This window comes from Salminus brasiliensis, chromosome 10 (assembly GCF_030463535.1).
Source record: "Salminus brasiliensis chromosome 10, fSalBra1.hap2, whole genome shotgun sequence".
NCBI classification, from domain to species: Eukaryota; Metazoa; Chordata; class Actinopteri; order Characiformes; family Bryconidae; genus Salminus; species Salminus brasiliensis.
In genome coordinates this window covers 31,658,834-31,684,903 of record NC_132887.1, presented here as the reverse complement: position 1 = coordinate 31,684,903, position 26,070 = coordinate 31,658,834, and the positions used below count along the sequence as shown (strand labels likewise).

Below are 26,070 nucleotides of genomic sequence, written 5' to 3'. Positions count from 1 at the left end.
ATGCACAGAGAACTAACTACTACAAAAATAAATGCCACACTGGGGTGAGATTAGTAAAACAGTCTCTATAAGTCCTTCCTCAGGGGTAAGGAGCAGACAAAGATTCCTCAGTCTGGCTTTAATGGCGTGACAGGACAGACATGTAGCTTACCACAGCAACCATTTCCGCTGCATTCCCTCTGGGACATCGGATTATTGGGACAGCACCTAAGAAAACAGGAAATCTCACTTGCTTGCCAAAAGGAGGGCACATTAGACCTATGTGCACGTTATGCCTAAGCACACAAGAATGTACCAAAGGCTTAATTGTTCGGACATCAACAGTGTAAAAAACAAGAAACGCATTCAGCTTTTCTATGGTCAAAGTTAGATTTAGAAATTGTGTTTTGACCCCATATACATTTCTAAGAGCACTGCTAGAGTGGGCACGCATATTATATCATTTGACATATCTGAGTATATCATTTTTTTTATTCATTAGGGTCATAACACCCTTTTTAAATGCTTAGTCTTTCCAGCAAGACCTTTTCTATCAGTGTATATTAAAACTGTCTCATCTTAACCAAATAAATTAACAGCATAATAGGTTCTTAATATATGTATATATGCATAATTTCACAGATTTCTTACTAAAATTACAATCACTGAGAAACAATCAGGGGGAAATGCTGCCATCTAGTGAATGTTAAGGGTACTACCAAAAATCAAAACACATTGTGTTCAAGTACTGATTATATCAGGGTCTTCTAAATCCATTCTTGGATTTCACCTCTATATGTACAAGTGCTTACCGAGAGTAACAAAGAAGCAGAAAAGACTGTCCACAATGGTATCCATTATAGCCTCCATATCTGTATCCATGATATCTGGCTTATTGATCGCTAAAAGAGAAGCAGAGATTTTGTCACTAAAGCAACACCACATCATTTGCTCAATTACGATCAAAAGATGAAAAGTATCTCAAATATCTTTCATATATATCTTACATACATCTTATGAGGAACAAAGCTGGAAGTGGGCTCAATAAAGACCAAAATTGAGGAACACCTATTTAAATAGTGTAATAAAGTAGTTTTTACCGACCTCCTTACTGACATATAGTTAGAAGCATTTTCCATAAACATAAACAAAAGCTAACTTTGTTAGCCTGGCAGTTTGTTAGCTTGGCCAATGGCCAGTTTCTGACCCCATAACAACAGCCACAGCCATAGTCTGATGGCCAAAAAGCTCTGTTCTGGTCTCATCAGACCAATGAGTTGCCAGTGACGTTGCCTCCTTACAAGGTAAGAAGTTCTAATGAAGCTGATGGAAGTAGTGTATGTCCTTTATTATACAGAAATAAAAAACACATGTAAGTGCCATTTGTATTTTGACATTTCCCAAAAACCTTTTAAACTACCAATAATGTTATAATAGTTCATGGAGAGTCTTTTGGGCATCCCAGCATTGAAGAGTCACTTCCATCCAGAAACCACTAAGTCTACAATGACCACAATGTCCTGTTTATGCAAGACAAAAACATTTTGCAGTCATTCTCTTTTTTATTGCTAACAGACAACTCACCATGGTAAGATATCTGTTCTTTGTTTTGATTGCAGAGGACAAACATGTCATCTTCTAGTGTGATGAAGTTCAAATATTGATCAAACACCTACAGAAAGACAAAAAAATTGTACAATGATACATAATGTTAGATATCCTGCTTTACAAAATAAGTCTTCAAACGTCATCAGGCGCCTCTATGGAAGTGGTTTGCAATTTCAGTTTTAGAGTTCAGTTCTGTAGGTTTTAGGCCACAGACAAAACTTCCACAGTGGACGCCATCTTTGATCTGTTGAGACTATATGATACTAGATATTTTCTAACTTTATAGTTTTCAATCCTGACTACTAAGGAGCCCCCACAAAGCAACTAGGTGAGTGAAGCGATTAGTTCTGATGTGGACATTAATATTTTGCAGTCAGTAGTCAATATAATATACAGTGGCAATAGGGATCTGCATTGGGCAGATACCATCACCCACCCAGAAAGGAGCATCCGATTTATTTTACTGAAGACAGAAACGTAATTAATAGGTGGGAATTAAAAACAAATAAACAAACATAAAAAATATATATCATTTTAAAGCATGGCTTACTTTGGTCACCTGGTTCACAGCATTTGCTGCAAGAGCTGCACTTGCAATATCCTCCAGTTTGCTTCTGGAGATTGCAGAGATAAAGTTCAGGTAGTAGGACTCATAGAGTTGGTTCCGCAGGTCCTATAAGTTTTAACATTATTGCAGTGAGCAAAATCAACAGATGTTCTTGTTGTAGGACAATTCTAGCTTCTGAAACAGCCTGAAAAAGCTAACTGACCTAATTCTTACAGCTTTAACAATTACCTGACATATCCTGTCTATATTCTCTTCTGTGGGCATTACAAAGTAAATGGAAGGGACATCTGGAATGGGATCTCTGTCTGAATGCAATAATCTGAGAGACAAGAAAGACACATTTAAAATGCATATATACAATTAAAATCACAAAAATAACAGCAATTTTAGTACTTCAGCTCCTTACAGGTGAAGAGTGATTCCCATGTCTCTTAACTCTTTCACAGACAGAAGGGGAGAGATGATATCTTGGCCAAAGCGATCGTAAATAAGGACCTAATAAGAGAAGCAGAGAATACAAACCAAATTGGCAAACAAAAATATAATAATGAATCAATAGTTGAGATAATTAATGACTACTAATAGAGCCACTACCTTCCATACTGGTTCAGCTGTTGTATTCTTCAGGGGTGGGGCATTGAAGTTCAGCATTCGCTTCAAGGCAGCTAAAAAATTAAATAAATATCAGTCATTATTCATTAACGTCCATTCACAAAAGACATATATTGGAAAACATGTTGTATATACACTATATGGCCAAAAATATGTGACCACTCCTCCCAATTATACCTATTACTAACATAGTATGAAATTAAGCACATAGCCATTCTCTCTCCTAAGACAAACACAGGCAGTAGAATCTGTCAAACTGAAGATCTCAGTGACTGGACTCTGGAAAGGTGTTTTTTGAATTAGAAATCACACTTCACTGTCTGGATGCTAATAGACAACGCTTTCTACCTGACTGCATAGTGTCTTCAGTAAAGCTGGTGAGGGAGGAATAATAGTCTCTGGCAATTTTACAGGGTTTTACAGGGTTCCATTAGTTCCAGTGAAGGGAAAGACAACTACATGCTGGCAGCAGTTTGTGGAAGGTCTGCTCTAGCATGACTGTAACCCTGCAAATGTTTCTTAACTCCACTGAACACTTTTGGGATGAAATGCAAGGTCAGCTGCAAGTCAAGCCTGCTTGGCCAACACCAGTGCCTGCCCTCACAAATGCTCTTTTGATTAAATGGACACAAATAAAAGAATACAAAAATATATTGACTCTCTAACTAATTCAAATACATCTATTTGTTTATTAATAACATAATAATAAATAAAATAATGTTATTATTTATTATTTTTAGTTTATTTATTTTTTTAGGAAAACTACTTTGTACAAGCCTTTTCTGGGCTTCTGTACTTCCCCCTCACATTCTTTTATTTTGGTTCCCTTTCACTTTAACTACATTTCAACCCTTCCTCTCTAGAGAGGACGCCCAGGTGCTTGTTCAGTCTCTCGTCACTTCAAGACTTGACTACTGCAACTCTCTTCTGGCTGGTCTCCCTCTGCACACCATCAGACCCCTGCAACTTATCCAGAACGCAGCGCCACGAGTCGTCTTCAATGTTCCTAAATTCAGCCATGTTACTCCACTGCTGGGTTCTCTTCACTGGCTTCCTGTAGCTGCCCGCATCAGATTCAAAACCCTAATGCCTACAAAGCCAAGAACGGACCAGCCTCTCCATACTTGATGGCAATGGTCAAAAGTCGATCTGCACCAAGAGCCCTTCGAGCTTCAAGTACGGCTTGGCTCAACCTGCCATCCCTCAAAAAATCCACGGAAGACAAGCACCAAGGCTTTTTTCTGTCCTGCACCAAAGTGGTGGAACGAGCTTCCCCTGGGAGTCGCTCACTGTCTTCAAACACAGACTGAAGACCCACCTCTTCAGAGAATACTTGGGCAAATAGCAGTGTGGTCACCCTATTAATTTGTGTTTAGTAGTGTCTTAACTTAGAGGTATCTTTGAATTTTAGCCTATTCAAACTAGCTGAGGTTAATCTTAAGTAGATAGCAAAGCACTTTTGTAAGTCACTCTGGATAAGAGCGTCTGCTAAATGCCGTAAATGTAAACGTACATGTGTTTACTATACTTTCCTGTGCAAATAGTAGCCCCAGAAGTTTATCACTAACAAACTCCAAAATCACGTGAAAAGCCTTCCCAAAAAGTGAGGGAAGTTCTGTATGGAGTTGAAATGCCTATGGGTTTGCAATAAGATATAGACATATAGGTGATGGTCCAATGCCTACACACATTTATCACTGGAAACCAGAATCTATGACTAGGAGTCCTGGAATGTAGAGAGCACCTGCACAAGAATGCAGACATAAAAATGAACTCTCTAACATTTGAGCAAAAGTATTAGAAAATCTCTAAACATTTTTAGAGCACAAGACATTGACTCCAGCAGCATGATGTTAAAATGAAATATCAATCCTCCAAACAATAATACTTAATTTAATGTTTTTGTCATAAAAAAATGCTGTTAAAAAAAACAAATAAACCCCAAACCAATCATATTTACAAAAAAGCCAACAACAAATATTAACCCACTAAAATCTACCAACTGAGCCGTAAAATTGGACTTATTATATTAGATGGATTGGCTATGGACATTTAAGGGGATGTGATTTTTTTTAAAATTATTATTTATTTATTTTAAAACTGAAACATTAGATAATTTGTTCTGTTTCGATTGTGTGAGAATTTGGTGCTTTTATCCCACTGTCCTTTACACCATTGTCACCACTGTGTAGTAGGATAATTATGTGTCCTATTAAAAAATATATGAATGTACTGTGTCTTAGATTTTGTCATCTTAAGGCTGCAAAGATATTTTATTAGGCTTAATTGTTTTTTAAAGATTCATTTAAACTAAAACAGTGAACGTTTAAAGACTTGTTTAAAGCTCACCTTACAATATGCTTTTTTTAATTTATTACAGTAACCTACAACTGTTGACCATTAACAAACTGAAACTTATCCAGGGTATTATAGATTTGAAAAAACAAGTGATGTCTGTGATGTAATATATATTATGTCTAGTATGAGCACTACTGTAGCAGCTGTGCTGTGTCTCTACTATTTTATATAATATTACTTCTTGTTTCAGCAAATGTGATTTACTCCTTTAATCCTGGTGTGCTTCTGTGTACATCACAATTTATTATGTATAATATTGTTTAAAAATAAGTAAATAAAACCCCTTCATTTGATAAGTCAAAGAAATCAAGTATAACAAAAAATAGTATAAGAGCACAGAACATAGAACACTCTGGTGTCTGTCTTAACATGATTCTGACTCTGCCTTGGTTTGGGAGGAGGATAAAGAGGACTTAGAAATTTGCTCGTGACCAGACGAGTGCAAGGCCTTTCTAATTTTACTGTTTACTCTGCGAGAACACTTCATAAAGCAGAAGCAGCTCTTACACCACATCAGTTGCACTCCTGATTTAGACATTTAGATGTTAACCTGCTTTATTAATTTCACAGCGCCCTCTGATGTGGGAGAAAACAATTATGCCCAAGTTTCATCTGCCTAGTCCTCCTCCTTTAGTATTCCATCCTCAACAGCTCCAGAACAGAACATCACCATGCTTAACAGCTGGTACAGTCTTCTTGGAGTCAAATGTCTCACCTTCAGTACTCTAAACATATGACCATTAACTTTTCCTCCAGAAGGCCTTTTATATTTTTTCTGATCTAAAAGGTGTTCTCAGCTGCAAACTTTATTAAAGCTAGAAAGTGTCATGTGACGGTCAGGGTTTACTTCCAGACCCTGTCAAAGTGGCTTCACATCCCTGCACTCATGTTTGACGATGATGATTTTGGGGCACCAAGATACACTTGTGTAAATCCTCAAACATCCTTTTCAGATCTGCTCTGATTTCCATGGACTTTCCATGGACTGCACTTGTGAGTTGGTCGACCCAGTAAGTGCTGTCAAACACCCTTTTTATGAAACTTCTGGCTGTAATCAATCATGATCACCAACAGGACATTTTGAAACTTTTAGCGTCACTGAATTAATCATTCAACTACAACTTAAAGTATCTCTCTATGACATGTGTGAGTAAACCTCACAAGTGTGTATAAACCTCTGTATTAATGCTGGTGAATACAAGCTCATCAAAGCCTGAACAAGACACTATTTATAACAACGTCTGTTGCGGTTAGTAAGTGGACATTTTCTTAAAGCTGCAGCAAAGGTCAATTTAACAGAAAAGGTGTCCATCTGTCTCTCTATCTATTGATCTATTCACCTATTAGTCTGTCTGTCTGTCTGTCTGTCCACTTGTCTATCTGTCTTTCAATATATCTATCTATCTGTCTGTCTCAATCTATCTATCTATCTATCTACCTCTCTGTCTCTCAATATATCTATCTATCTATTTGTCTGTCCACCTGTCTGTCTGTCTCTCAATATATTTATCTATCTATCTGTACACCTGTCTGTCTGCAAATCTATCTATCTATCTAGCTATCTATCTGTCCACCTGTCTGTCTCTCAATATATCTATCTATCTATCTATTTGTCTGCCCACCTGTCTGTCTGTCAATATATTTATCTATCTATCTTTACATCTGTCTGTCTGTCAATATATCAATCTGTCTCAATATATCTATCTGTCTGTCTGTCCACCTGTCTGTCTCTCAATATATCTATCTATCTATTTGTCTGTCCACCTGTCTGTCTGTCTCTCAATATATTTATCTATCTATCTGTACACCTGTCTGTCTGCAAATCTATCTATCTATCTAGCTATCTATCTGTCCACCTGTCTGTCTCTCAATATATCTATCTATCTATCTATTTGTCTGCCCACCTGTCTGTCTGTCAATATATTTATCTATCTATCTTTACATCTGTCTGTCTGTCAATATATCAATCTGTCTCAATATATCTATCTGTCTGTCTGTCCACCTGTCTGTCTCTCAATATATCTATCTATCTATTTGTCTGTCCACCTGTCTGTCTGTCTCTCAATATATTTATCTATCTATCTGTACACCTGTCTGTCTGCAAATCTATCTATCTATCTAGCTATCTATCTGTCCACCTGTCTGTCTCTCAATATATCTATCTATCTATCTATTTGTCTGCCCACCTGTCTGTCTGTCAATATATTTATCTATCTATCTTTACATCTGTCTGTCTGTCAATATATCAATCTGTCTCAATATATCTATCTGTCTGTCTGTCTGTCCACCTGTCTGTCTCTCAATATATCTATCTATCTATATATCTATCTGTCTCAATATATCTATCTATCTGTCTGTCCACCTGTCTGTCTCTCAATATATCTATCTATCTATATATCTATCTGTCTCAATATATCTATCTATCTGTCTGTCCACCTGTCTGTCTCTCAATATATCTATCTATCTATTTGTCTGTCCACCTGTCTGTCTGTCTCTCCATATATCTATCTGTCTGTCCACCTGTCTGTCTGTCTCTCAATATATTTATCTATCTATCTTTACATGTCTATCTCTCAATATATCTATCTATCTATTTGTCTGCCCATCTGTCTGTCTGTCTGTCTCTCAATATATCTATCTATCTGTCCACCTGTCTGTCTGTCAATATATCTATCTATTTATCTATCTATTTGTCTGTCCACCTGTCTGTCTGTCAATATATTTATCTATCTATCTTTACATCTGTCTCAATATATCTATCTATCTATCTATCTGTCTATCCACCTGTCTGTCTCTCAATATATATATATATCTATCTATCTATATATCTATCTGTCTCAATATATCTATCTATCTATCTGTCTGTCTGCCCACCTGTCTGTCTCTCAATATATATATATCTATCTATATATCTATCTGTCTCAATATATCTATCTATCTATCTGTCTGTCTGCCCACCTGTCTGTCTCTCAATATATATATCTATCTATATATCTGTCTCAATATATCTATCTATCTGTCTGTCCACCTGTCTGTCTCTCAATATATCTATCTATCTATTTGTCTGTCCACCTGTCTGTCTCTCCATATATCTATTTATTTGTCTGTCCACCTGTCTGTCTGTCTCTCAATATATTTATCTATCTATCTTTACATCTGTCTGTCCCTCAATATATCTATCTATCTGTCCACCTGTCTGTCTCTCAATATATCTATCTATTTATCTATCTATTTGTCTGTCCACCTGTCTGTCTGTCAATATATTTATCTGTCTATCTTTACATCTGTCTGTCAGTCAATCTATCTATCTATCTATATATCTATCTATCTGTCCACCTGTCTGTCTGTCAATATATCTATCTATTTGTCTGTCCACTTGTCTGTCTCTCAATATATCTATCTATCTATCCATACACCTGTCTATCTGTCTGTCAATATATCTATCTATTTCAGGGTGAGTGATAATACGAATGTGTTTGTCAGTAACTTAGCCATGGTATAACTCAGCTGTAGCGCTAGCTCATTCACCCAATGTAGTTTACTAGCTATATGTGTGACAGACGGCAACACACTCTTTAAATCATGGACAGGTTGAATTTATGAGCAGTCTAGAAGAATATTCAGTGAATGTTTTCAGGACGAAGTATCTAGGTGAGTAAACACTGACTAGCTAATCAGTGTCGGCCTTACAAATAGTAACGACAATGCTAGCTAACCGGCTCGCTCCCAGTGTGACTTCCTAAGTGCAGTATCCGCAGCGCAGCTGAATACCTCAGAGATGAACGTCTACATTTACCCACATTTTACTGAATTAAACAGCTGGTTAATAAAAAAAATCTAAATCGTTTACAGACCTGTCTGTTTTTCCCGGATGGACGCCGCCATCTTTACTATTTATGCAGCGATGAGTCGGTGGGTGACGTGGCAGCGCAGGGAAGAAGCAGTGCGCCACCTAAAGGCAGAGACAGAGACTGCTGCTGCGCAACAGGTAGGTGCCCATTTAAACAGGTAGTGTAAAGAGAGGTACCCGGCTTTAAGTTTCAGTGGGCATCATGTGAATGTTTGTTTCTGGGTGGTTCTCTAATATACATTACACATTGAGGATGAGATGTGACTGTGGGAGCTTGTTTATACAGTTCAAATTTAGTTTAATTTTTAAACACCCCTCAAAAACCTTTTGTCCATTTTAACATACTTAAACATACAGGCTTTCATTCAATAGGAGTTCATTTTAACAATATTGGGAGATGGAGATAATATAACTAAACAACACCAATAAAAAAATATTGAAAAAAAATAAATGTAATTAATAATTTTTGTTTTGTGATGCAAGGTTAGGACACCCCCACTACTTAAAACTATATATATATATATATATATATATATATATATATATATATATATATATATATATAAAAAATTATAATCAGCTGCACCACACGAGGCCAAAAATGATGACATTGTAAGAGAGGGGTTTAAAAGAGGCCGGCCTTATTTTATCTTCAGTTTGCTCTTGATTGTTGAAGTAAGTGGTATCACCATAACACGATTCAGAGAGCTCTCTAAGGCATCCAAAAAGAAGGCAGAGGATGCACAGGTGTCTAGAAAGTGATTTGAGCTGAGGAAAATGCTGTCAAACCAACGCTGGTTGCCCAAAACATCTGTCTACTGGACGTTTTCTTCACCTAAAACAATATTTCAGAGTATTCATACATAATATGCTTTTAGCATAGGTGAGGGAAATGTAGTTGGTTTTTTATTATATACATTTAAACAGACATTTTATCCTAATTTGTAAATTATGTTTAATAGAAATGCAATTTACTTGTATGGACAGTTAGGACACATTTATCACCACTTAAAATGCGTAAACTTAAAATCAGGTGATCAGCTCATCAGCTGATTGTTGACTGGCACAATGTCAGAGATGATTTCGTAGGCGTCTGTCCTTTATGAACCCCGGACATGTAGTTTGCTTTGCTCTTTGATTGTTGAAATGAGGGGTAACACCATAACACGATCCAGAGACCTCTCTTATGCATCCAAAGAATGGCAAAGGATGCACAGGGGTCTGGAAAGGGATTTAAAAAGATCTCAGAACAATTAGAAATCAGCCGTTCCAGTTTCCACAAAATAATGTACAAGTGAAACAACCACTGACAAGTGGCAAGTTCAGCCCAAAAGCAGTCCACAAGGTGTGTAAAGAAATCTCCAACCATCCTAAAGTATAATCATGGGACCTGCAGGTAGCCTTTGCCACAGCTGATGCCAAAATACATTCAGCTACTATCAGAAATATGAAGTCTGATTTTCATGGGAAATGTGCAAGAAGGAAACCCTTGCTGTTTAAAACTCAAACTGACAAATCCGATTTCTGATGGTTGATGCTGTACTTTGACATCAACTGTGGCAAGAGTTACCTCTAGGTCCCGTGATGAGATTTTAGAACTGCGGAAGAGGCTGAACCCTTCCCAAACTACATCTGCATCTACAACCTTCTTTCTGAAGGCCTTGGAGAGCTCTTTGGATCTCACCATGTTGTTACCCCTCATTTCAACAATCAAAAAGCAAAGCAAATTACATATCCGAGGTTCATCAAAGACAGACGCCTACAAAATCATCTCTGACATTGTTCCAGTCAACAATCAGCTAATGTGCTGCACCTGATTCTAAGTTTAGGCATTTTAAGTGGTGATAAATGTGTCCTAACTGTCTATACAAGTAAATTGCATTTCTATTAAACATAATTTACAAACTGGGATAAAATGTGTTTAAATATATACAATAAATATCCTATAAGCATATTATGTATGAATACTCTGGAATATTGTTCTAGGTGAAGAAAACGTCCCATAGACAGTCATGTTTTGGGCAACCAGCGTTGGTTTAGAACTAAATATTGCATTTAAAGTGAAGAATTGTGTACATCTCCTAAAACAAGTACCAGTTATATTAATACACTACCCTAACTGCAATGTTCAGCTTTCTAACGGTCATATTTAAACAACAGCAGCAGATTAGAAATTAGAGCCGGTACAAACAGAACAGGGGAGAGCTTTAATAAATAGATGAACATAGTTTCTCAGTACATGTTTTAGACAAGGAAATATCAAGACAGAATCACTTTAGAGACAGTAAAGATCTGCAGATCAGACAAAAGCTCAGAAATATCGGTCTCAGACTCACAATGAAACTACACATAAACAGAGGTGACAAGGACAACAAGCATTGCCTAAACATATTAGATTACGTTTCATGGTCATGCAAAAACTAGTATCTCCAAACTAGTAATAATAAAAAAACAAAAAACAAATTAACTTTCAATAGAAGTCAATGGAAAATAATAAAAATAAAAAAGGAGATATAATGTTTTTGTGTAATCGTGATATGTTCAAGCAGGGACTCCATACAGTATACAGTTTCATGTATACAGTTGTATGTAAGTTTGGCCACCCATGGCATAAAGTAGAAAGCTGATGGAACATGATTAAATTTATCCCCTCCATATATTCAATTTAGCCAATTAATAGAAATTGTTTAAACTTGCATACAACTTCATATAACAGAAAAGACCAAAAGAAGCATACTTTAAACCATTCACCAAAACTCAAAAAGGAAGAACACTGAATCAGGCTTCGACTGGTCAGCACTGCATGTCAGACGTCCTGTCATGGGAAAACAACACCGACCCTCCTGTTCATGGTCTACTGATTCAGTGCTCTACAAAGCCATCCTCGCTGAGGTGCTTATTAAATGTTAGCATCTGAAAAGATCTTATAATCAGTTTGAACACTTTCATCTTTCTGGACTAACAGCAGTATTGTGAAACACTGGAGAGGCTTAAAAAGCTGGAGACTATTTACACATAGAAACAAGACATGGGATTTTATGTAGCATTTTAACTGGCATAATAATAAAAAAGGGGTGTTTATGACCCCCCATTCACTTTTATATCATCTTAAACTGAATATGCAGGAAGTAGTATTCTGCCCTGTAACCACATTCATAAGTCACAATGACAACAGACTTAAAATAGGCAGGCCTGTGGGAGAGCAAAAATCTCCATAGAGATTGCAGAAGTATATCTATATTTATATTTATTTATTCTCTTATAGTTCATTCATAACTGTTAGCTGTATTATTATTATTACTACTACTACTACTACTAATAATCTCATAATCTTTGGATACTGCTCTTGTGGGGCAGTGGTGGCTCAGCAGTTAGAGTGCCGACAACAGGGTTGTGGGTTTGATTCTCAGGAAAGGTCTCTAACAGTGTACACTGTACAGTGACAAATGCATGCACCTTTACCTTCCCATTTCTGTGTCAATTTCACAACAGTCACTAGACTACACGGCAGGAAAAATGAGAACCGGAATCCGTGGAGGAAAAGGACGTGAAACCTCCTTTCTTTCGGGAAAACTGTGTTACAGACCTTTTTCTATAGTAGTGCCAGCAGTTCAACACTGTAATTACAACAAATCGCCTTCCAACACTCCTTAATCAGAAACAATTACTCACATAGTTTGTGAGTAAGAAAATGTTAAGTTCATAACCTGTACTGACAATAATGCAAAGGCTGCCATGGTAGAGTACTCCTGTTACTCATATTCCATGAACTTACGAGTAAATTGAGCTGTACTTTTCATTACCGCTCCCACCAGAAAGACTTTACAGGAGAAACTCCTATATATTCCATACAGTCCAACATATAGGAAAAGTTTACCGATAAACTGCATTACAATGCATATTTCGGTAATCAGCACCATTACAGTCTGCATACATAGTCCAGCTCTGATCCTTAAGTTCCACAGACTTAAGAGAATTCAAAGGACCTGCATCACAGACAGCTCACACACGACATACTCCAGGTGCTTTTTGAAAAGCTCGTAGGAGGGCAGCACAGGAAGAATGAGATGGTTAGCTTCAGTCTGGCTTTGAGGAAAGGCACAAGAGGAGTCTAGTGGAGTAAAGAATGATAACAAGGGTGCAGGGCTGAAGCCAATAGCAGGAATCACATCAGTAGCAGTGGCAAATGCGAGAATGTCCTCTAGTGATGCTGCACCCTGACCATCTGCAACAACAACAACAAAAAGAAGACAATCAGATTTATTTATTTTTACTGTGCATAAACACTGCTAGGATAAAAGTGCTCTAGACTACTGACCATTTGAGGTGCCATTGTTTAAACACTGAAATCACTTGGCTATTCTATTTGCTGCATCACAGGACAAAGTGTCCAGCACAGTACCCCTATGCTAGCAATCTAGTAAAATAAAATGAACAGCTACAGGCCAAAATGCTACTTTGTTTTAGTGGGACTGTAACATTTTAGTTTAGCTCAGATTTCACAATACTATAAAACCTTTGAGATGGATAAATAATTGTATTTCTGTAGCACGTTTTAAAGTGCTTTACAGCAGAAGACCATGCTGGGCTTCATCCTTTCAGGCAAGAACAGAAAGCTGAAGCTGCAGTGGGCACAGGCTCACCAAAACTGACATTGATGACTGAAAGTGAATTAATGTATTTCTTGTAAGTTCTGCAGCATTTAAGGTGGAAGGACAAATGCCAGTAAGAGGCTGGAGAATAACTTAATTGGTGCAGTGTTTGTTTACATGAATCACCACATTCTGAATTTAAAGAAAGAAACGTTATACGGAGGTTATGTGATAATTTCCAGAAGACCAACATAATAGAACATAAAAAGAACCGTTTTAGCGAGTAACAACGAATAGACATCACAGGAATAAATGTTAAACATAGAGCACAACACAAGCAAGCGTGTGGCTGGTATGACAAAACTTTTTTGGATCAACACTGGTGTTGCTGATTTAGGGATGCACTTGTGCTGGAGAGGCTAGTGGAATTGAGGTAGGCGATGTAAACATGTTGCCAACTCTGCTTCTTTGACCAATCTTATGTCAGATGGGCCAATTTTAGTGCCGCCGAACTTAAATCCATTAGAAGAAAACTATAGAAAAATGTATCCACATATTTTCAGTTCAGAGTAAATTAATCATAAAACAACAGAAGACAATTATGCAAGTGAACAGGGGCCTTAGGTCTTTTGTCTGGTCAGAGTATAATTTTAAATGTTTCCAAACAGCAGAGCGCTTCTAAATTTTGCCTCTCTCTTACAGTCACCAACCTCAACTGAAGTATCAGAGCTAAATCTTATTTGGGTGTAAGAAGAGGGGAAAAAAACAAACAAACAAACAAACAACCCCCCCCCCCAAAAAACAAACAAAAAAAACCCCACACACCCCAAAAAATAAAAAATCTGAATCCTTAATCCGTATACTCAGGTCCAGCCCTACCATGGACACAATATGGACAAAAGTACAATCCTATAGACAAAAATAAATACCTTCACACTCATGTAGGTATTGCTTCCAGAAACCCAATGTTGTCTCTTCTCTTGCCTTCTGTTCCTCTTCCTCTGAAAAATGAGCAGTGAAAAGGGAAAACATGGCCTCGGCTGTCATCCTTTCTACTGGGTCACAGAAAAGTGGGTAGAAGCCTTCTGGACAAGCCTGGATGCGCTCAAAAACCCCTAAGGTCCTGAGGCCTTCACGGAATCTACAAAAAGGTATCAAATATGTAGTTAACATGTAGTAACAACAACATCAACAACAAAAACAACCACCCACAGTTTCCATTTTAAAAAAAAGTTTAATGATCTAACCTTTGAAGAGGCAACTGCATTCTTACAATCAGGTAGAAGTTCAGAATGTCCTCCAGAAGCATGTTTTTATCAGCCAGTTTATTGACTTCTCGCCAGCAGCCTGCAACTCGCAAATACTCTGAAGCAGCCCGCATTGCTCTCTTCAACTCAGGTAGCGAGCTCGATTCTGCTATCTGAAACAGATTAGTCTACTTTAAAGACTGTGTGACAGAACAACAAAATACCAGCAACCACAACAGCAACATCAAATCTGGGCCGTCCTTAATATTTATAGCATACACAGAGTGACTCACCATCCTGAGTTTGTGCGTTAGAGTGATTTCTCCCAGGTCTTCAATAGTGAGCTTGTAACCAGGCGGGTAATGGAACAGGCTGTAGTAGAGTGCAGAAGAGAAGAAGGCCACAGGGGGGCCTCCATGGACGAGAGAGAGGGCTAGCAAGCTGCCGATCTCAAAGTAGAGATCATCCCTCAGCGCTGCATGCAAGAACACAAGCATTAAGGAAATCCCTGTTTATTACTCGAGTAATAGGATTGCCTCTGGAGAAGCTCAGATAGAACTCAAATGTGTTTCAGTACACCAGTACAATAAACAGATTTAACATACAGTACTGTGTAAAAGTCAGAGATTGTTCATTGTTGCCTTTTTTTTTTTTTTTACTTAATACAATTTTTTCCAAATTATTACATATTTTCAAATTATTTATTAAAAATTAAAATTACATAAAAGCCTCAACAACAATGTTTTTCAGTATTTAGTGTGTATATGTATAGGGAAACATTTTCTTTGTCTTTCCTTCTTAGCATTTCTAAGCATCTAACCTCTTTAGAAGGATCCCCTGATAATGAATAATTTGTCTTAAATGAAATAAATGGGTAAAAAAAAGGATAATACATCATCAAACATATCTAAGAGAGCAACACTTTTACGAGAGTTCTCACTTTGAAGTCCAGTCACTCAACGATAATAATATTATTATTATTTCAATAATCTCACCTTGTGAATTCAGGGCCAGGTTTTTAGCCCCCTCAGGACCTTCAAAAATGCTTAAGTTCTGCAAGTCCTGCAGAAGGAGGCTGAGGAACCGGTGCTGGTTCACCATCCTGTGACTCTGTTTGCTTCTGGAGAATCTTACAGACAATGTGCGGCAAGGGTTAAAGTCATTCTGCCGCAGAGTCTGCAGGGCAGCTTCAAGTACCTGGTCATTTTTCAGCAGCACATCTGTGGTCTGCTGTGATGTTATCTGAGTAGCAAGATCCATTAAGATCTCTGCAGGACCTGCATCCACACAGCGCCTAGCATGAACAAACAGATCTGGAGATAAGACACTTGCAACATGCTGCAACTCTTTCCAAACATGTTGCTGGGGGATTATTTACTTCATTAAGTTCAACAACAAGTGTGCGAATTAAACTCCTGGCCAAAATGCTTTGACCCTGATGACCACTTGCAACGTAATTTGAAGATGGAAGGTAACTAACTGCATATCGGACACATGCTTTCTGTTAAAATATTTGCTGATTGGTTTTGGTTGCCAACACAAATGATATTGCCCACAATTATAAAGATATAGCAAAACAAAAATGAAACCATTGCATGATTTAAGATGGTACCTTTTAGAGATGAGTGAAGAGTGGAGGTTGGAAAGACATCTTTTAATTAGCCTTTTCTTCTCCTGCCTCTCTGCCAGGGGTGATTTGACATGGTTTGGCAATGTGGACACTGTAACAAGCACAGGACAGCTCAGGCAAAGTATGTGTTTCATTAATGATTAGTTTTCAAATATTTTGCTGAAATATGCTGAATAAGTCAAAGTAATTAACAGAAATCTTTTTTGCTGGTAATGCTGTGTTTCACAGACAACACATAGCATTACCATAATCTATTTCAGTTAATAAAAGTGACAGCGTAACTAAGCTTACCTGGTCCTTCAACGGCAGCTTTGCAGTCAATACAACCCCAGTTGGTCTCATAAAGCTTAAGGGAGGAACATTTTCGGTGGGTTCCTTTAGATCCACAGAACTTGCATCGAACAATCTCGAAAACCCTATAAAAGCACAGAGACATTTAACATCAGGTAACCTGTGAATACATTTACACTCTTTTGAACTAAGCATGGTTTGGCATTAGGCTGTTCTCACATTTAGTTTGTTTGCCATAGTCCACACTAGGCCTTTGGTTTGGTTGGGTTGGTTTCATACTGCAATGGCTAAAGTGCATTAAACATGCACATGGACATTTGTTGTGTGCTTTGATTGGTCAGAAATTTGGAGAGTGGATAAAGGCTCTTTCTTACAGTCCTGGTACATAAAACATATGCAATCCAGCATTTCAGAACAGATGAAACAAGGTTTATTGAAGTAGATGTAAAAGTACTCTAGGACTTGCAATTTGAGGTGCTTCACTAGACCCGTTTTTACTGTTTTTAGTTTGTATAATTAGAATTTTTGAAATTTTGTACATTTGTGTTTTTTTATACCATGCTAACTTTTTATTAACACATTTAATTAATGTTACCTTATGTTGAAAAAATCCAATAAAATCAATTTAATTTCAAATGTTTTCCACATCTTAAGCCCTATTCTGGGTCTGTTTATGTTTTAGAAAAACATCTGCAATAAAAATAAAAAAAAGTTATAAAAGCTCTTATATTTGGATGGCAGTAAAATTACCTTAGGACAAGTTAGATCTAGTACATGGTCACACGCTGGCTCTTAATTCAGTTTGGGGTGAAAGTAAAATAGCTCTCACAACACAAAACTTGATTTCATTGTCATTTTGCAATTTCAGAAGGTGCAACCAAACTTTGCCCAACTTTTATAATTTAATACAGAACATATGACATTTACGCATTTTTGTGGCTTGACTTCTAAGCTGATATGTTTAAATACATTTTTTATTGCCATCTCAATGTTGGCAGTTCCAGATATCTGAAAAACATACCAAATGAATGAGACACAGACTTGCTCAACTAACAGAAGTGAAACAGAAGTGAAACAATAGTTGGGTAAACAATTTTCTTACCCTGTCTGTGCACTGTAACCACGACCCCTTTGACAGGAACATTTCACAGCATCACAGTGCTGGTACACCTCCAACAGCTCCCCGTAAGCATTTTCCTCAAGTTCCCATGATGCATCTCTAAAAGATTGAAATGAGTTGAATTGTATAAGTAACTGTTGACATATGTTGATATTACCAAAATCTTTGGAAATCTATATACCTTTCTGGTATGTGTATTCCCATTCTGAGCATTTCTTGCTGGAACTGGTCCTTGTTGTTGCAGAGTGTACATTTGAAGAAAAACATTGCAGCACTGTGTGCCTGAAACTAGAGGAGGGATACAAATTAAGAGCATCAAAATACTAGTTTCTATACTTTTCCCATTAGAAGTAGAATCAACAGTAAATTTGTGTGTGTAAGAGTTAGAATTACCTGAACACAGTCCCTATGAAACCAGCTTCCATGGCAAGCAGGACACTTGAGCACTGAGTAGGACAGAACTGGCTCAATATGCTCCAAGCAGATGGAGCAGCACAGGGGCAAAGTGGGGCTTGAAGAGCAGCTCTGAGTGGGACGGTGCTTTTTACAAAAAGACCTGGCAAAATCATTCAATGTTAGATTAAGGTTTCTAACATTAATAACATTATTATTCCTTTTTAAAATAATGTTGAGCCACATATGAACAAATCGTTGGATCAATTATTGAATTCAAAATAATAACATTTAAATATGCTGGCTGCAAGTATTTCAACCCACACAGCGACATTTCAACACTGGGCTAAGGATGCACATTTGCATCTTGCAAAAATAATTGTCAGATTTACAGGAGGTAGTTCAGGATGCTTGTTTACTTGAAGTCCCATGGTTTTTTCTTGTTCCTCTACTAAGATTGAGGTCAGGACTTTAGGGAGAACAGTTCATTCCACTATGCAATTTTATATCTATCGGATTCTGCTTTGGCCGTTCTGCTTGGGATCACTGGCCTGCTAGAAGATGAGTAAATGCAACATTATGTAGCACTTTTACTCTAAAATAACTATAAATAACCAGAACGCAGATACCACACTATGTACCTTTGCTGGAATTGCACAAAACCTCTCACAAGCACTGTGTAAATGACGTTCATGAAAGCTTGCCATAAGACGCAAGTGGCTATTCTTCATCACATCTGGGATTTGTGTGGTACATAGGTATTAAGCATTCAAGCAATTATCACTTACTGAGTCGCATGAAGTGCAAGATAAGAAAAATCTGTTTTTGTAATCAGAATCAGCATTAAAACTCACCTGCCATTACAAAAAAACATAACAGAAACAAATGCCTGACCCAACAGGTATTCCTAAATGTACCTTTATCTCTACTTCTTCAGTATGTTCTCCAGTCTTCTTTCACCCTTTCTTTAAATTCACAGCCTAACTGATGATTCTCCAAGTGATTTTTAGGCCAGAAAATGTGGTAGTTATGTTTATGGTTCCCAGGAAGAAACCATTTATGTCAGATGTTGTTTGTTTGTCTAAACTTGGATCAAAAGGTATTTGAATACTTATTTATCCAACATATTTCAGTTATTTATTTTCTGCAAGACCGATCTGTAGTCTTTCGTCATTGTAAGCCCATAAATACAGAGCAGAAAAAGGCAGATGTGTCTGTACAATTTGTAATGTGGAAAATGGTAGTTTGTATGGTACTACGTTACCAGAGCCATAAGACTGAAGCTTCACTTTGTATTTCTATGTCTGGTAACACTTTATTTGGACAATACATTGTAGATGCCTTACATTCACCTCACCTGACATTCAACTGAATCTCTATTAAATGCAACTGAACTCTAAACTGACTGTAAATGACTGTCCATTGAATGAATAACCCTACACCCTACAATGAATAACCTTTTAGAGTTAGCTATAGTTTAAAGTTAGGTTTTAGGGTTGATTCATGATTAAGTGTTAACGTTGGGAGTAGGGTTACACTCAGTAGAAAGTCATACATTCAGCTTAGAGTTACGTAGCATTTACTAGGCATTCAGATGAATGTTAGTGAGCATCTATGACGCATCTATAAAGGACCATCTAAGTTACAATACATGTCTTAGCTGCCCATATTTCATATTTGTCAGGTTACTGTACTGGAATAACAGGCTGAGATGACAACAGCCTGTCTCAGCCTGTCACTCCAGCACAGTAGCCTGACATAAATAAAATATGGGCGTCTGAGACATAGGGTCTCCCTTTACTTGGACCTAAAGCATCTCCTGGATTCCATCAGGTAAAGAAGAAAGGACAGTCTAGCTTGGTCTAAATGCAGTCCTAACAAAATCTACTTACGGGAACAGGTCAGTGAACTGGAAGATAAACTCCTGCTCAATTCCGCAAGGCAGGTGGACCATCTGTCTACAGCTCTTGATGGAGCATCCAACTGAAGCACCTGTCTTTTTACAGCCCATGCATTTCTGCATAAAAAGGGAAAGGGCCGGGGTTATTTCTTTCACTAAAAGATACCCACACTCTACATAGCACTGAAATTGGCTTCTTCTTTGACATTAGCAATAGTGGAACTTAGATGATAAATACATCCCACATATTTAAGTACCATATTTAAGAGGTTTAACACCATTCAGAACAAAAACAATCATTAAAGGATCCTAAAGGTTCTTTGAATTACCATGGTTCTACCTCGAGACATTGCCTTTACTTGAGAACCCTCGAGAAACCTCTCGTTAACAGGACATTATGGCATCTTTAAGATGACAGAAATCATATCTGCGTTTACCAGTCTGGCAGATCTGCGGAGCTCCTGTTTAATGTCGTCCACAAGAAAGCCGTGAATGCCCTCATGGTCTTCTCCTCTTTGGAAGATCCCACTGGACATCAACTGCAACATGACACACGTTATTTATCTACCGTGACCGTTTTCACACAGCATTACTGACGTTAGTTCAGAGGAGCGCGCACACGCGCACACACACACACAGCTACTCACCAAGCAGAAATAATGGACGGTTATGTTGTGCTCTTTGAGGGTGATCTTCTCTCCATACTTGTCTGGACAGTTGTCACGTCGCTTACAGAGCTCACAAACTACAAAACACAACTCGAGCTTAAATTCCCATATTTTAATTCATTCTCATATAAAAGTAGCTAGCTGTACAATTTAGCCAATGAACAGTTAGCTAGCTAGCGTTAGCTAGTGCAGGCAAAAACACGACGTTACCGTTGTTGACGGTGTCCTCCTGTGCTTCAGCACACTTCTTCATCTTCTTCTTCATTTCTAGACAGTTACAGTCAGCGTAACTAGCTAGTATGTTGTGTGATATACTCTAAAATACGACTAAAATAACTCGCTAAAATATAAAAACATTAAAAATAGCTAATACCTAACTTTTCAACGCTTTGTCTTGCCTCACAATGAGTAGTTCGCTTACTAGCTAACCTGCACATCCTCTGTATAGCTAGCTCGCTATTAAAGCCCTCAGGTCGCTGTTGTAAGCAGAGCTTCCATCAGTGCTGTCTGGGACTAGTTTGGTTGCTGACTATCTATCTAGCTGTTGCTAAGTATCTGAGTAAGTCCACGTCGCCTTGATTTAGCTAGCCAACGTTAACCTGAGCATATTTCCTCCTCAAACGACAGCGCTCGTATCATTATCTAGCTAAGATGAAGCCGATTCCTGTAGAAAGTGAACGAAAAAATCAGTATTTCTCCAAACAAATCCAAAGGTTTCTCTCTCTCTGCTACAGAAACGAAGCCACTGTTTTCGAAATTCCCTCTGCTTGTAAAACCCACCTCCACTCACTTCTGGTTGGTTCATTCAAATAACAACAATCACAGACAGAGGGGACCTGAGGTCATGTAGCTAGCTAAATCGCAACATCCGGTTTACGTGTTTCACAGTAAAAGTCCTGCAGTCGGCGCTAATCTTGGCAGATGAAGATCTCTGAAACCGAAACAGAAAGGTGATCGACAACTCACCGTTAGATATGAGCATTTAGCTGTGTTGTCATTATCCATTAGCATTCACCCAATACAATAGATGGCTGGATTACTGAACTTTGGTTCAGACACGACTGGCTAACTTCCTGCCTCAGTATCCTGTCTGAGTAGGCAGCATGTCTTCCGTTTCAGACAGAGCCCTGGGTGTGTCCGAAACGGAATGCAGCTGCCTCGATGCCTTGCTGACTAGGTTGCATTAAGGCAGCACTACGTCATGGCGTTACAAGGATACCGACCACTACAGCCAGCTCGTGGCGTAACTAATCGTCAGACGTAAAAAGTCAAAGGTGTGTCTGAAACCTAATACATGCTGCCTACCCAGGCAGGAAGTTACCGAGTTTAATGTTTCTTTAAAATGAATGTTTATATAAAATTATGCCCGCTAAGATTCTTCCTCTTGCCGAGTTATGAAGGCTTATTTATTTTAAGTGAGTTTTGAACAAGTTATTTTCAAAATACACAGTTTAGATTACAATAAATGAAAACAACAAATCAATAAATCAATCAATGAAAACCAATAAATCAATCAGTGACTTTGGATTCCGCCTAGAGAGCGTCATAATAATGGGAGACTTTTTACAAACGTCAATCAACAACAAGGGGCAGCATTGGACACAGATTTACTAGCATTTAGCATGTAAACAAAATGCACCGGATATATAAAATAATGTAAAGCAGATGGGATGCTTCTTTCACATGTGCAAAAAAGTTATACGTTAAATATACATATCCACTGTATTATTTGTGGGGAATAATAATAAAAAAAACTTATACATAAATAAATACATATGCAATATATACATAAAACAGTTCAGCTCACGTGACCTGACAGATGTGCCTAATAATACGTAAGGTGTTTAGGCTTACTTTAAAGTGTGGATTTATCTACATCATGAGGTAAACTTCAGAGTATGTTTTGATTTATTATTATATTATATTATATTATATTATATTATATTATATTATATTATTTTATTTTAACTGCCTTTTACCAAGATTCAAAGCAGACAAGCATCAAGACTCTGTACTGGCACTCTGGAATATACTGGAATATGTCCCTTGCTGTACCCATTATACCTATCCTGTCTGTGTATTCTGTGCTTATGTACACCTAGGCATCAACACTGACCCGTAGTCTGCTTGTATGAGTTAAAAAATATGTCATCTGGAAAAGAGCATCTGGTAAGTTACCCTAAGACACGGACGTGTGGTTAGATTAGAGGGTGTAGCTGCATACAGAACCTAAAAAATCACTGGACGACTGGATGTGCCATAACCACCACACAAAATATTCCCCAGTATGGCTAGTACTGATGATATACTATGAACAACAATACATATTTCTCTCACTGTCCTAAACATGCACCTTTAACTTTGTCTGGAATTCTGTTACAGGCTTTATGTTGAACACAATGCAAAATGAATTGTTCTCATGTAAGCAAACACAGTGTGACTTTTTCATCTATTTCATGCCAAGCTGAATTACTATGATAATGGTCATGATTATGGTGTGTTTGATTCTATTTACCCGTATCGGAAAATCTGAAAGTAAAGATTTCAGTATCTGTGTATGAATGAATAGAACCATTTCAATGGTTAAATCATAACCAGCACCACAGTCAAATCATAACCGGGGAAGACTGCAACCTCCATACTGCCATCAGAAACCAGTAGATGGTGGTAAAGCACAGTAGTTCACAGTGTTCTCACTTGTCTGATGACTGAACAGCTCTACAGACGGCTGCTTCAGTAAACTGGGATTATTCTGCCTAAACACACTCAGGACGCATGCTTTAGTGGAGCATGTGAGAAGTATAGTCAGCTTTTTTTAAAGGCCTTTATTGCCTTGGAGAAATGATTTTACTTCCTTCGCTCGTCATAAATAATTAGCTTTAGTTTAGGCATGAAACACTTAATTAATAATAATCCTATTATTAATAATAATAAATATATTGTATATTAGATGTATACATGTATTATACAACATATATTATATTTTATATATCGTATTTGTAGAGTAAAGACAAGCTAGAGCTTTAACTACCAGCTAATAAATTGCTTCAGAATTTCAGAGCTTCAGAGCTTGACTGCATAGTAAAGGTGGAATTAAGCTCCATAAATATCATATATAAATGTTTTTCTTGAAAAATTTTTTTTTCTTGGTTAACTGTAGAAATGTATATTTGTATTTATAACTCTGCATATGTGTATGAGTTTCACATAAAAAAATACTTGAGCACACTTCATGAGCACACAGGAGTTGGTGGTGTGTGTAAGGATAGGATTTGACAGAGGAATATTCCCCCCTTGGCAATGAGAAGAATCTGTGTAGCACACAACATAATAGTTTCTGTCGCACTGTTGGCGGCGCTCAGACGGTGGCAGGATGCCACTGTTTTTCTGCTGGTGGTCATGCTTGCATTTGCCCAGCCAGATGTGCAAACGGGATCTAGCGTATGACCTTACGATATGCTTTATGGGTCCCAAGTCTTCCAAAAGCAATGGTTCCAAAAAGCAACAATCTGTAAAAATTAGTCAGGTGCTTCTGTTTGAAACCAAAGTTTAGACAATGGGTAAGACCAGGAGGCCGCACATGTCTAACCTAGCTCCTGGAAAAAAACCCTCCCACACAGCAAGTCTCACGGGAAAGTAAATTGAATCAGACAGAAATGTGATCATGGTGCTGGAATATCAATTATTGCAGACGATAACATTGTTAATGGATGATTCTTGATGCTTCATGAAGTCAGACAGATATACAGTATGCATAGCAGTCGTATGTCTATCATCCTGTTGACAGCACTGAATCATAGGTTATTTCTGCCAGACTGAAAGTATTTGCGGCAGCATGTTTTCAAAAGTTTGTAGACACCTGTTCATTCAGCTTCTCTTCTGAAATCAAAGGTATTAACAGGGAGTTTGTCCACCCTTCTCTGCAGTTACAGATTCTGCTCTACTGAGGCGGCGCTACAGTACATGTTGGGATTGCTGTGCAGATGTTATTGCAAGTGCTATTGTTAGTGCTAGGGAGATTTATACCCCTCTTGCTAACACTTTTCATTGTGGATAGCAAATAAGGAGGGGGTGCTTTCCTGTTGGCAGTGCTTTTTCAGGGAGATTATACTGAATTCACACCATGTGTCACTGTTGGGGGAAAAACTTGTATCTTCAAAACGATAACTTTTTAATGTAAGTCAGTGTAACAAAGTTATTACTATCAAAAGTGTCTATCGGTGCAGCTTTTCAATTGCTCAAAGGCTCATTACACATTTATTGAGTAAATTCAAGGGCTATTTTATTTTGATGTGGGGCAGTGGTGGCTCAGCGGTTAGAGCACCAGGCTGTTGATAACAGGGTTATGGGTTCGATACCTGGCCTCAACAAGCTGCCACTGTTGGGCCCTTGAGCAAGGCCTTTCACCCTCCCTGCTTCCTGGGTGCCCGCAGCAATGGCTACATGTGTGCTAACCTTCACTGTGTATGTGTGTGTTCACTGTACGGATGGGTTAAAGGCAGAGGCCAAATTCCACCTGTGTCCAACACTAATGGTGAATCTGGTTGTCTTGTCTTGTGATAGAAGTTTGTAATAACACTTTCAGCCCGCTGACGGCCCATAGACTGTTTTAGGGGTTAAAATTAAAAAACCCTTTTTATGTGGTAACAGAGAAGCTACCAGCTTTACGTTCTCTAAAAAAGGTGCTTTAATTGGTTGTTCGAGTGATGTGAGTGTGGAGAACCTTTAAAGGTCTAAAGAACTTTGACTTGATGTAAAGTCTACCAATGTAAACTTCCTTAGTCATGATCACTAACAGGACGTTAAGTTTGCTGTAGTGTAACACATCTAGCTGCTTAACGTCACCTAGCTCATCTGACTTCTTGCTCGCTTCCCATCCAGCATGGACGGTAGTCTTAGCCTAAAAAGAAACGCTGAGAGTTGTGCTGTGTGTTTAGTCCGTCTGATTTGGTTCAAAAACTGGATGTCTTTTTTGGACCACATACAACCCTGATATAGCCATGAAAAGAATTTGATGAAAATGTCATGTACAAACCCAGACTAGTCTTTCTGAATATAATCGCTGCTGTTCAAAAACTTTATATATTGATGTGTCAGAAACGCGTGAAACGTGAAACGATTTGTTTTGAAGACTGCTCTTGCAGCAGTGAAGGATCTCCGCCCAACGCAGCAGGTTTAATTTAGACTTGATTTAGAGGGATGTCTTTTTTTAGATGTCTTTTCATTGGCCTTAAAAAGATGGCTTTTAACCTTT

At 37.9% G+C, this 26,070-nt stretch overlaps 2 protein-coding genes across 3 annotated transcripts in view; both read right to left on the bottom strand.

The window, feature by feature from the left end:
• scfd1 (sec1 family domain containing 1) overlaps positions 1-26,070 on the bottom strand; it is a 292,319-nt gene that overhangs the window by 16,218 nt on the left and 250,031 nt on the right. The window contains exons 1-8 of one of the 2 annotated variants that reach the window (XM_072689831.1): positions 8,980-9,070; positions 2,750-2,820; positions 2,562-2,650; positions 2,384-2,474; positions 2,138-2,260; positions 1,564-1,651; positions 792-881; positions 152-207 (exon numbers count right to left, since the gene is read on the bottom strand). In XM_072689831.1, the coding sequence (XP_072545932.1) occupies positions 152-207; positions 792-881; positions 1,564-1,651; positions 2,138-2,260; positions 2,384-2,474; positions 2,562-2,650; positions 2,750-2,820; positions 8,980-9,010 (639 nt within the window). In that variant the 5' untranslated portion in view covers positions 9,011-9,070. Of the gene's footprint in view, positions 1-151; positions 208-791; positions 882-1,563; positions 1,652-2,137; positions 2,261-2,383; positions 2,475-2,561; positions 2,651-2,749; positions 2,823-8,979; positions 9,071-26,070 lie in introns of those variants that run through there. The other variant, XM_072689832.1, reaches the window with a different exon arrangement.
• g2e3 (G2/M-phase specific E3 ubiquitin protein ligase) lies at positions 12,014-21,091 on the bottom strand. Its single transcript, XM_072690509.1, has 14 exons — positions 21,027-21,091; positions 20,796-20,893; positions 20,586-20,687; positions 20,141-20,265; positions 18,249-18,411; positions 18,037-18,143; positions 17,838-17,954; positions 16,736-16,860; positions 16,427-16,535; positions 15,810-16,108; positions 15,108-15,289; positions 14,815-14,987; positions 14,497-14,708; positions 12,014-13,200 (listed from the first exon to the last, which is right to left on the bottom strand). Exons 1-14 carry the CDS (start codon positions 21,079-21,081, stop codon positions 12,953-12,955), a joined length of 2,115 nt encoding a protein of 704 aa, XP_072546610.1. The 5' UTR covers positions 21,082-21,091; the 3' UTR covers positions 12,014-12,952.